This window comes from Montipora capricornis, chromosome 1 (assembly GCF_036669925.1).
Source record: "Montipora capricornis isolate CH-2021 chromosome 1, ASM3666992v2, whole genome shotgun sequence".
Classification (NCBI taxonomy): domain Eukaryota; kingdom Metazoa; phylum Cnidaria; class Anthozoa; order Scleractinia; family Acroporidae; genus Montipora; species Montipora capricornis.
In genome coordinates this window covers 30,337,377-30,349,876 of record NC_090883.1, presented here as the reverse complement: position 1 = coordinate 30,349,876, position 12,500 = coordinate 30,337,377, and the positions used below count along the sequence as shown (strand labels likewise).

The window sequence follows — 12,500 nt, the reverse complement described above, 5'->3', positions numbered from 1 at the left end:
TAGCATCACCAACGAATCATTTGTTGTTCCTTGCAAAATATCGGAAATTGTTTCCTTTTGCATGTTGTTTACTCTTTCATCCATACACCTTCTCTTTCATTTTCGGTTGTATCAATTTTCACAATACTGCCTCCAAACTGCTTTGAGTCAGAAACACTTTCGCCTCAGAATCGCTCAATATCACTCAGCTTGCAGCTGCAGACTACAAAAAACTGACTGGAAATTAAAACTTGAAACCATGCAGCAAACAACTTGAATGATCCCAAATCCCTTGTGTAACAGAAATGAATATTGCATAGTCGGTAATTTTTGGTCAACATCAAACAGAACAAAACAACATGTACCTCTTTAGCACTAACACTTTATTTACTTGTTAAGGAAAAACACGTTGAGCAAAATGAACAATCCGGAGGGTTAATGGCTTAGGTGTGGTTCAGCTCAGGTTTCCCGTTACCCTTTGGGATGCGGGTTACAAAGTAAAAGACACCCCTCAGGGTAAAATATAATTAGATGTGAGTTCACTGACCTTGAAAATTATAAACAGAGAAACAGAATGATTATAACTTAATCATCTTCGTAACTGACAGTCTGAAGGGCAAACTCAAGAACATGAAAATAAAGAAAGAAATACTCACAGTGATGCACGAAACCCTGCCATGTTACCTCGTGCTGCAAGTAAGCGTGTGTTTTCTGATATGCTACAAGTGTGCGTATCAGAGGTCAACTCAGAGCATTTCCTGTATTAGCTACGTTCTGCTTTATGATTGGCCAAGTCACCTCAGGGAGCAGATAAGAACGTACTTTTCAGTTGAGGAACTGTGGTCGGAATTTCTTTTTTCTTTTTGATGTATCCATGGAAATAACCCTAGGGCAGTTTCGGGTCTAGCGGTTACACACAAAAACGTCCTTGACCTTAGGCAAACGCTATTTACCCATTGGTACAAGGGCTAGTGTAACCACAGCTAATGTTCTAATAGGTCCGTGGAGTCCTCGCGAAAGTAAAAGTAAGCCAGATGATATAGGCCCTTTTCTCAGGGTTATGTGATTTACTCTCCTCGCTTCAGGCCTGTAACTCTCACTAAATGACCTGGCCCCAGTTGTTCAAACGATGTAGGGCGCTATCCGCCGGATAAATCACTATCCAGTGGATACGTCATAGCAAAACCAATTGCACTATCCAATGGATAGTAATTTATCCGGTGGATAGCGTTATCCACCTTTTGAACAGTTGCCCAAATGGTGTTATCCACTACAACATCAATGATATTTTTAATAGAAGCAAAACCAATAACCCAATAACTACTGTTCCCCAACAAGAAGCTCTCTTAGTTTTACCTTATTTAGGTTTACAAAGCATATTCATTGCTAAACAACTGGACCCAGTTCTTCAAAGCCCGATTGAGCTAATCCTGGATTAATCGAAACTTAAATTGCAGTTTATTTGAAGTGTCAAAAATAAATTTGCTCCAAATTTTTAGCCTGCAATTTTGAAATAGACTTTTGTTTTCCTTTAGCCTAAAATAATATATTTTAACCTTTTTTTCGACTTGCAAAATTCATACCTAGTTTGGTACTTAATCTCGGATTAGTGTTAATCGGCCGTTGAGGAACTGGGCCAATGAAGTCTTGCGCAAATAAATTCTATGGGTTAGCTGATCTTCGAGTTATATTTTAAAGTTTCCATCACACGAAGTCTTTTTTTCCGTACAAGGAAAAGCTCATTCGTTCTGAAATGTTCAAGGTAGTATATAAGGCTAGTTGTTGAAACTGTCAGGAGTTTTACATTGGAAAGACAAAGCGAAGACTACAAGACCGGAAAACTGTAGGAAAATATTCAAAAGCGCTCAGCAATAAGTTAAAAATCTCCTAAAAGCTAATAACAACAAGAATATGTTATGCTATGGTAAAGTATAAAAAATGAGATTCTTGAATTCCAAACTAATTTAACATAAACATCAGGACCGTTCCAACAAATTAAAAGATCTTTAATGTAGGATGGACTTTGGTTGTGTAGTGACTTGTAAACAAAAAGGAACAATTTAAACTGAACTCTGAACGATACTGGAAGCCAATGTAAGTCGATAAGGGCGGGTGAGATATGACCAAATTTCGCAATCTGAAAAATGACTCTAGCCGCGGCATTCTGAACTTTTTGTAAACGATCAAGTTGATATTTAGGCAGACCAAATAGAAGTGCCGGTTACAGTGATCGAGGAGGGAGGATACAAAGGCATGGATCAGCGTCTTTGTGGATTGCAAAGTAAGGAGTTTTCTGATCTGTCTTATGTTGTATAGTCCGCGAAAAGCCTTGCTACAAATTTTGCCTATGTGAACATTCATTCGCATATGAGCATCGAACCACGACCCAAGGTTCCGGATGCTTTCTAAAGGTTTAATGACACTGTCACCAATGATAAGAGATTCAATCGTTGTTTTTCCAAGTTGTTGACGGGTGCCAATAATTAGAAAGTCAGTTTTCGCGTCGTTGATCTTTAAACGATTTTCTATAAACCAAGAGCTAACGAATGTTCAAGATGCTCTCGATGGTTTCCCCAATTAGTCCATCTACGCATGGTTGGACATCAGCATTATGTTGCACTGGATCAAGGGTGCTGGTGAATACAATTTGTTAGTTACTGTTTCCGCGAGATTAGAGAGACAGAAGTTGTTGTTTTGGAGGCATCTACCAATTCATGAAAATCCTGTAGATCTGGGAAGTTGAGGCGGATTTGTGAACAAGAAGAACCAACTGTGGTGGTGATATGGACAAACATGGCTGAAACACCCAACCAAAGGCCACCAGAGGTCATGACTGTTGTAAGTCCAAAATACCATGCAGAAGTGAAGGCCACAAAGAATATTTTCTCGTGGTAGAAGAAGTCAATGATATCTTAGATGATCCACTATTGCGATAAACACACTACTTGAGAGTAGGTGCATGGATTTCATGATTTATTACACAACAGCAAGTTACCAAGTAGGCAAATAATTCATGGCCCAGTAACCACCGAGGAAATACAGCAGCCACAGTTATTCTGTGAGAGGAGAGCAAGGATGCAGGCAGCAGGATGACACCAGTTTCAGGTAGACCAAATCGTGAGGGTATTCTAGAGTGTCGCGGAAAGAATCAAGGTCGTTGTCCAGTCTGCCTTCTGATAGTACACTCTACACAGAGAAGTTGGTTCAACATACTCATGCAACCACACTCCATGGGGGAGTACGCTTAACAATGACGACTCTGTGGACCTATTGGATTCCCAGATTGTGAAAACTTGTCAAACCAATTATAAGACGGTGCTACTGATGTAAAAGATTCCAGATTTCAGCATGTGTTGTACAGGAACAAACTGAGACGACAAGGGTTACATCGTCTTACACTTGCAGTTTGACATAAGCACTCTACCTAGAAGTAGCAAGAATTAACCTCGCAGAGAGGTCAATTCATGGTCAGACGAAAGCGTTTCATCGCAATGAGATGTCGCCCAGAGAAAATTTACTAAAACTCCCGGGGTGAATTACAAGAAGTTCTGCTCCATGTCGAAGTCACTCTGAAGAACATCCATTGAGCTACGTCACAGAAGACATTCAGTTACCCATACTCACGCCAAACGTGCTGCAGTCTGACTGCCCAAATCTGCTACCCGAAACACAGAGCCACAATTTGGAAAACAAGCACGCATTTGGACATTCACAAGCACGCTCTCTACCTTGCAAGATATAAGGATGTGCTATGAAAGACACGGTCAACGCAGTAGCTTAAAGGATTGCGCGAGAGGGTCGATCTGAAGTGTAAAGATAATCTTAGAAACTTTTGCCGAAGGCGATGTTGTGATCATAAGGGAAAACGAGAAGAACCATTGCCACTGGAAGCTCGGGATTTTTGAGAAACTGATCACTAGGAAACTAAGACGGAATTACGAGAAGAGCCAAAATTACGTACAGGAAAGTCATCTCTGGAGATGCCTGTACAACACTTATATCCACAGGAGTTGTCTTGTGATAGAGTGAGAGACATACGCGACACTCAACTGAATCCCGAAGTGACGGTATTCAGGCCACGAAATGCCGCAGCGGCAGCACAGAGTGTGGCTGATAATGAAGAGGAATTTTCAAGATTTTTACAATGAACTGTTAACTTTGTTTCGATGAATTACTTTTTAAAGCTATGTTGTTCTTTCTTTTTGTGATGAACGGGGGAGAGTGTGGTGAACTTTGACTAGCATAAGGTTGCGCTCAGACTGCAAGCAGTCTCTTTTTTGCTCGAAAATCCGCCGAGAGAACTTGATATGCGAGGGGCACGCTACTCGCCGCTTCGCCCCTCGAATATCACGTTCTCTCAGCGGAGTTTCCAGCAACAGAGAGACTGCTCGCAGTCTACATTGTGCTTGGCTTGTATGATGACGTGCTCAATGCATATTTTTGCAAAAACTGAGCTATTTCTCGCACGCTGGTTGGTTCACTTTTGTCATCAATAAGAGGACAGACACATAAAATTGTAATTATATTACACAAACTCCGTTCAAAATACATGAGATAACATCAGGTAGAATCCCACTTATTGTGCTACGAACCACTCTTTAACACGTCCAAAGAAAACGAAAAAGACCATACCCCCCATACCCCCAGAATAAGGACAGATATGACGTAGTACCATAACTCCCTGCGGCCCTACAACACGCCGCTGACAGATGATACTCCATCTTTCCTGCTGTGCAACGAACACTTAAACAGATAAGTGAACGTTGTGACGCCTTTTTTGCTCTATTTTGGTCGTTCCACGGCCCATCTCGGCTCCTTTCGAGCCGTCTTTCTTTCGGGTAAGTGGTCCCTTTCCTTTCAAAAGCGTAACTTCGATCTTTACAACGAAAAAGTCAAGGCGACACCAATCACGATCAAAGTCTCGATCGAGTCCAAAATATGATGCTCGTTGTGCTGATTCCGAGCGTTTACATTCATCGAGCCCTCCTAAACTCCCGAGGATTTCGGATGAAGATCAGTCTGCTCTTTCCTCCATTTCGACGACCTTAAAAGAAGTCCAACAGGACTAAAGTCCACGAATGCACGAGTGACATCTCTGGAAACCTGCCCGCCAAAGTTGAGCGTGGAATCTGACGCACTTTCTGTGCTAGCGTACTCAGATGAGGACCTCATGTCCGACCAAGAGGGCTCTGTTACGGCTTTTAGTCCAACAACGCGGGCTAATGAGCCAGCAACCGGGGTTTGTGAACCCCAAAATGAGGTTAATAAACCTTTTGACGATGCTGGAAATCAAAGTAACGGGACAACCGTCCCCCCAAATAGCACTGATCTCTATGATCCTGATTCTCAGTACTCTTCGTGGGAACCAAGGTCGATTTTTACCGCATTCTTGCAAAAAACGTCCGTAGGAAGTTTATCTTACGATCAAGTAAGTGATATTCTTGACAACTACTCCATTCCGTCTATGGATTGTTTATTTTCTCCCACCTTGGATAACTCTATCTTAAATCAAGTTTTCCCACCTAAGTCTCGAAAGTATACACAAAAACGTGACAAAGAACTAGCCTCTGTGCAGAGGGCCATGCTGAACATAACTGGCCCCCTTTGTTTTTTACATGATGCATTAACATCTAACAAAATTATTCCCCCAGAGGACATCAGAACAATTCTGGAATAGTCCCTTTGCTTGCTAGGCTCAGCAAACTGCCAATTCTAAATCTTGCGAAGAAAAAAATCCTTGCGGCCATATATAAGGATAAAATTGGCCTAGCTGATCAGTCTACAGACTTTTTACCTAGGTAAAGTCGACTTGTTGACAGTTTACCTAGGGAAACTTAATTTTTTAAGTGTGACCGATTTTTCCCAAGGTAACTTACCTCGGTGAAATTTTATCGTCTGGAGCTGGGAAATTTCTCGAGAACAATAGAGTTTCCCTTGACAGCTACCCCAGGTCGATAGCTCTATCTATTCTGAAAGTGATGAAGATCAACCAGCATTTTCTAATGGATATATATCTCTTTAGCATCTCTTTAACCTCTTATTTACCTCCAACAACTGATCATATAAACCAGGCCGTCGAAGATCACAACGCGTTTTCATTTACATACAATTATCCACAAGAGGTTCGGCTAGCCGGCCATGAAAGCACAGCCACTGAAACGCCAACAAAGTCTCGCACACAGAGCAATCGTTAGTCAAACCCTCATTTTTTGTTATCAAGATCACGCTGATGCTGACAACTTCGGGAGTCTATTTCCGTAGTGTTTCAGTGGTGTGACCTTCCCAGAATTTTTTACCTAGGTAAAATGAAACCCGAGATGAATTTACCTCGGGAAATTTTTAATGAATTTGCCCTAGGTAAATCGGTTTTATCTAGGTAAAAGTCTATAGTGTGACCACAGCTATTATCTTCACGACCGGGTAAACGCATCCAACTGCCCAGGGCCTAGCCATGCTCCTATCAGGAATAAGGCCCTCGTCTGGAACGAACAATAAATACTTCAGTAACCGCCCAGATGGAGATCATCTCTTGCATAAAGTCCCTCCTTCAAAGAGGCGACTAAATGACCACCCTAGACCTGAAAGACGCCTACCTTTCGGTCCCAGTCCACAAAATCTCCCAGAAGTTCCTTCAATTTCTTTGGAGCAAACACATGCTTTGTCTTTCAAGGGCTCTGTTTTGGCTTAAACATTGCTCCAAGGGTTTTTACCAATCCCTTGGACGAACTTAAATGGTGGCTGTTGAACATCGATTCGGGGAATGGCAGTCCAATAACACCTCCAGCCTCGACCTTGTTCATAACGACAGATGCATCCAAGGCAGGATGGGGTGCGGTCTGCCAAGAGCATCGCACAAATCGGTGTTGGTCGGAAGATAAACGTATCAGAACTCAAGGTCGCCTTCTTTGCCTTAACATCCTTCCTAAAGAATCAGTCTCATTGCGTGGCCTGACTGAGAATGGACAACACAACAATAATAGCCCATATAAACAACAAGGGAGTACGAGGTCGGCTTGCCTCACAACTTCAACGTTGCGACACTGGAGGTGGTGCCTGTAGAGAAACATAGTGTTGTCGACACAACACGCTCCAGGCAAACTGAACACCATTGCAGACTCGGAATCGAGGGCATTCAACGACAAAAGCGAATGGAAGATAAACCCTTTCTAAAGGAATGCGAAATAAGCTGTTTGCTTCTTGCCTGTCCGCCCAGCCCCCAAGTACGTAAGCTGGAGACTGGACCCAGAGGCCTTGCACGCGGATGCTCCGACAATGAACTGGGAACCCTTCAAGGGTTATGCGTTCCCACCTTTCAATCTGATTCCAGCTTTTTTGAACAAAGTGGCTCAAGACAAAGCAGACATCATACTAGTTGCACCCCTCTGGCAAGCACAGCCTTGGTGGCCGCTCCTCCTGAGCCTTCTGGTCGAGCAACCAGTCCTCACTCCAACCACCAGACACCTTTTGAAGGATCCATCAGACCCTCGAAGGACTCACCCAATGTTTCCCAGACTGCACCCAGCCGTGACTCACATCTCCGGAGACAGTACCAAGCATTGGGAATTTCTGAAGACGTTACCCAGATATTCCTTTCGGCATCTCGTTCGTCCCTCCACACGAAAAACGTACAGATCAGCTTGGGGACGCTGGAATTGCTGGTGTGATAAAAGACAGGTTGACCCCTTTTCGGCATCTTTAGCTGACATCCCACTCTACCTAACCGAGTTCTTCAATGACGGAGCGGCTTACCGCTCAGTTAATGTTGCGCGTTCAGATATTTCCACCGCTCACACCAAGGTGGATGGTCACCCTACGGGGCAGCATCCTCTCGTTACCCAGAAACTGAAACGAATGTTCAACAGTCGTCCCCCTAAACCTAGGTACTCCCACACCTCGGACATAACCCTTGTCACTAAACACCTTGCATCGCTTGGTAGTAACAGGCTATTGTTTCTAAAGCAATTGTCGCTTACGCCTTCCATGTTATTCTTGTAGCCTGCCTGGGAAGAGTCCCAGCGCTAACAAAATTGGATCTTCGGCACCGCCGCGTCCTCCCAGAAAGCGTGGAGTTTGCGCTCTCAGTAACCGGGGCTCCTCTGATCAACTTTCAAAGGCCTTTCAAAGGCCAAACTCCAGACTCTGCCCAGTTGAGACATTATGCTCGTACTTTATAAAAGCCACATGTGCGATTCGTCCAGTATTTCCCTCTTCCAATGTTGGTCCGTTGTTTATCCCGTATGTAAAGCCTTACAAACCGATTACGGCACCGTCCATCGCGAGGTGGCTACGTTGGCTACTCAAGGTTCCTGTTGTCGACACCAATGTCTTCAAGGCACATTCCGTGCGTGGAGCCTCAACTACTGCAGCAGCCAATTCCAATGTTCCCTTATCGGAGATTTTAAGAATGTCCGATTGGTCTACTCCTTCAACTTTTCAGAGGTTTTATTACAAACCTGTTCACAACTCAACGTCTGCTCACGCAGTTCTTTTTTCTGGTGTACATTCATCTTGGGTTGCACCCCTTCAATACAGATCTTTAGATCAACGACTTGATATTGCTGACATTTGTCTTGTTTATTTATATTGTAAACATTGTCACTCGGAGGTTTTTCCTCTTTTAAGTGATATTAAAATATCAACACTTGTATTTGTCTGACTCCCTTCTATTGTCACCCCAATGTTTTGGCGTGTTTGTGAACGGAGTTCGTGTAACATAATCCCAATTATACCAGCATAACTGAAATTATATAAACAAATGAAGTGAGAAATACATGAGGACCCACCCACCATTCCGGTTGGTGTCATTTTGCATCATACAGGTGCCATGCCCTGTTGGGGTGCCAACATAAGACCGATGGTGCTTACTATCCACAGCGCTCTAAGTATGGAGTATCACATGTCAGCAGCGTGTTATAGGGCCGCAGGGAGTTATGGTACTACGTCATATCTATCCTTACCCTGGGGGTACGGGGGCTATGGTCTTTTTTGTTTTCTTTAGACGTGTTAAAGAGTGGTTTGAAGCACAATAAGAGGGATTCTTCCTGATGTTATCTCAGTATTTCTCAGTGATTTGACTTGATTTACTTTCATTGTTCATTTCAGTTTACAGTGTCCCCAATTAGCGCTCCAGCGCTAGAACGACTAGACACTTAAATAAAGTTCCTTTCCTTTTTTTTTTCCTTTTCAATTATACTAACAGGCCGCTTCGCGGCCCTGGTATAATTGGGATTTATGCGCATCTGAAAGTGTCAATGTGGAGGATTTGCCAGGCTTTAATCACGACGACGCAATATAAAAGGCGTGGTGCCTTAGGCACATGCAAATGATTTATCAATCAACCGTGGACGCAACCGAGCTCAGTGATAATTTGTACAATAAAAAAGATCCTTATGGCAATGTGTCCGTAATATGTCATAAAATGTTATCTGTCGTTCCTTTTTTTAATCCCCAGTTCCTTTTTCTCTTGCTGTAAATATCTTTTAGGGCTTCCGTTTGTTGATCACGATCTTGGATAATCACTGGTGCTTGAATGAATTCGAACAAAAGCAGAGCGTGAAGCCACCCTTTTTATCGTGCGTCTTTGTGTTTAAGCTGTTTAATTTTAGTTTTCCAATTAACTTAACGTCAGGAGAGGAAGTTATTAAGTTTACTGAAGTATGTTCCTACCTCAAAATGACTCGATTTTCACTAAGTCATGAACAATTTTGTTTGCCACGAGGGTTTTTGATTGCAGTTTTATTCTTGAACTGAATTTTTAATTTACCCAAGTTTTTGATGTGATAAATTTTCAGCCAATGAAATTTAGTAGCCAATGAGTGTACGAGAAACGTTGCTGACGATAAATTATTGCATATTATTTCTGTTCATTTAAGCGGAGAAATAGAGCCTTTGGCTCGTGATCCACAACAACTTTCACATTGTTATGAAAAAGTGGCGTCAATTTGTTAAATTTCGACCAACGAAATTAGTGTTGTTACAAGTGACAAAAAGTCTCTTTTTCGGTTTAGTGATCATAAGTATGCTTATTCCGTGACATAAATTTACATTAACTACAGTATGATTTTAATCGCTAGCTTGCTTGTCCTTTTTCTTTTACTTCTTTAGTCATTTCGGGCTGTCGTGTAAGTCGAGCTTGTGTCTCTTTCTCGAGTGAAGACAACTCTTGTTGTTTCTTCATTAAGACCCCTTTACTTGGCCATTTTTCATCAGCCTCACGCACAACCTCTTCTAAGCTTTGCTTGCTGCCATAAGGTAGTCTTGCAACCTGAGGCAGCACTACATGTAGATCGTCTGCCTCTGTAACATACTCTGGTTCAGGTTCTATTTTAGTCAAGTCCAACCATTCGCGGTGAAACCTCCACCGTGGTGTAGAGCTTTCGAAATCTTGTGAATAGCGAGCTGATGGGCGTTTACTCCACTGCCTTCTGGAAGTTTCAATATCAGAAGGGGTTTCTCCTTTCTTGTTCCTCAGGTTGATATTGCATCCGGATTCAATCAGCATTTGTGAAGTGTCAGAAAATCCGTAATGAGCGCATTGATGAAGAGGCGTATTTCCCCACTGGTTTTGAATATTAGCGTCCGCTTTGTTTTCAATCAATACCTTGACGAGAGGTAAATCCTCAAGCATGACTGCTTTATGTAGAGGTGTTTCTCCCCGCAGGTCTTGAATATTCGCGTCCGCTTTGTTTTCAATCAATACCTTGACGACAGGGAAATCCTCAAGCATGACTGCTTTATGTAGAGGCGTTTCTCCCTCCTGGTTTTGAATATTTGCATCCGCCTTGTTTTCAAGAAATAGCTTGACGAGTGGTTTGCTCCTCCACATGACTGCTTGATGTAGAGGTGTTTCTCCCCGCAGGTCTTGAATATTAGCGTCCGCTTTGTTTTCAATCAATACCTTGACGAGAAGTAAATCCTCAAGCATGACTGCTTTATGTAGAGGCGTTTCTCCCTGCTGGTTTTGAATAGTTGCATCCGCCTTGACGAGTGGTTTGCTCCCCCACATGACTGCTTTATGTAGAGGTGTTTCTCCCCGCAGGTCTTGAATATTCGCGTCCGCTTTGTTTTCAATCAATAACTTGACGAGACGTAAATCCTCAAGCATGACTGCTTGATGTAGAGGTGTTTCTCCCCGCAGGTCTTGAATATTCGCGTCCGCTTTGTTTTCAATCAATACCTTGACGAGAAGTAAATCCTCAAGCATGACTGCTTTATGTAGAGGCGTTTCTCCCTGCTGGTTTTGAATAGTTGCATCCGCCTTGTTTTCAAGAAATAGCTTGACGAGTGGTTTGCTCCCCCACATGACTGCTTGATGTAGAGGTGTTTCTCCCCGCAGGTCTTGAATACTCGCGTCCGCTTTGTTTTCAATCAATACCTTGACGAGAGGTAAATCCTCAAGCATGACTGCTTTATGTAGAGGTGTTTCTCCCACCCGGTCTTGAATATTTGCATCCGCCTTGTTTTCAAGCAATAGCTTGACGAGAGGTACATCCTTCCGCATGACTGCTTTGTGTAGAGGTGTTTCTCCCACGCGGTCTTGAATATTTGCATCCACCTTGTTTTTAAGCAATAGCTTGACGAGAGGTACATCCTTCCACGTGACTGCTTTGTGTAGAGGTGTTTCTCCCACGCGGTCTTGAATATTTGCATCAGCTCCATGCTCCAAAAGCACTCTAGCCACCATGTAATTATTGCTAGAAGCTGCAAAAACCAAAGGTCCCTCTTTACGTGGGGCTGTTTGAGCATTTACGTCTGCACCAAGATCAATCAGGGTCTTGATTAACACACCAGAGGACATCCCACTCGCCAACAGCAATGGTGTGATGTTGCTCTTTGCAGCGACATTGACATCAATACCGTCATTCAAAACGAGCTCAATCACCTTTTCTACATCGCCGCTCTTGGCGCACGAGTGCAGCTCATTTACTGTTTCGTCAATCCCAACCAATCTTCTGTATAGTTTTTCAATATCAGTATAGCCTGGTTTTCTCCAAGCCATAGCTGATGATAGAATATCAACTGCTGCTTTTCCTCGGAAAACAGACGCGTTATTACTTATTGTTTCGCATTTCATTTGCTCCACAAAGTTCTCTAGAAGGGTACTTGCTTTGTAAACACTGTCATAGTCTCCTTGTAAGACAACTGCTTGAAGTACATTAAATCCCGAATGGCTGTCCGTACGCAAAAAAGCCCTCTTTGCCAATGTCCTAAGACTCAGCTGCAACAAAATGTGTTAAAAATCGATTAACTTGGTTACGACAGTACTACCTCACGGATAACGACACCCACACAAGCCTGCCTCTTGAATGACATGTATACTTTTTATAACCCCCCCCCCCACCCCCTCTTTCTTCTTTGGGACAACCATTTTTATGCATGTAAGTTGACCATCTCCATTTCATGGTTTGAATTTAGTTGAAACATTAGTTTAAGACGGAAAGTTTGTTATCTTTAAGTGATGTATTTACATTCAGCGGAACTAAACTCTAAGCGGCAGTGACATAGAACGCAAAGATTTTCTT

General features: G+C 42.8%; 2 protein-coding genes across 2 annotated transcripts in view; one reads left to right on the top strand and one right to left on the bottom strand.

The window, feature by feature from the left end:
• The window catches only part of LOC138038315 (striated muscle preferentially expressed protein kinase-like), a 390,347-nt gene that overhangs the window by 10,881 nt on the left and 366,966 nt on the right, over positions 1–12,500 (top strand). The gene's annotated exons all lie outside the window — the stretch shown is intronic.
• The window catches only part of LOC138038268 (uncharacterized), a 24,651-nt gene continuing 20,505 nt past the window's right edge, over positions 8,355–12,500 (bottom strand). The window contains exon 11 of the mRNA XM_068884067.1: positions 8,355–12,196. Coding sequence (XP_068740168.1) covers positions 10,049–12,196 — 2,148 coding nt within the window. The 3' untranslated portion in view covers positions 8,355–10,048. The remainder of the gene's footprint in view (positions 12,197–12,500) is intronic.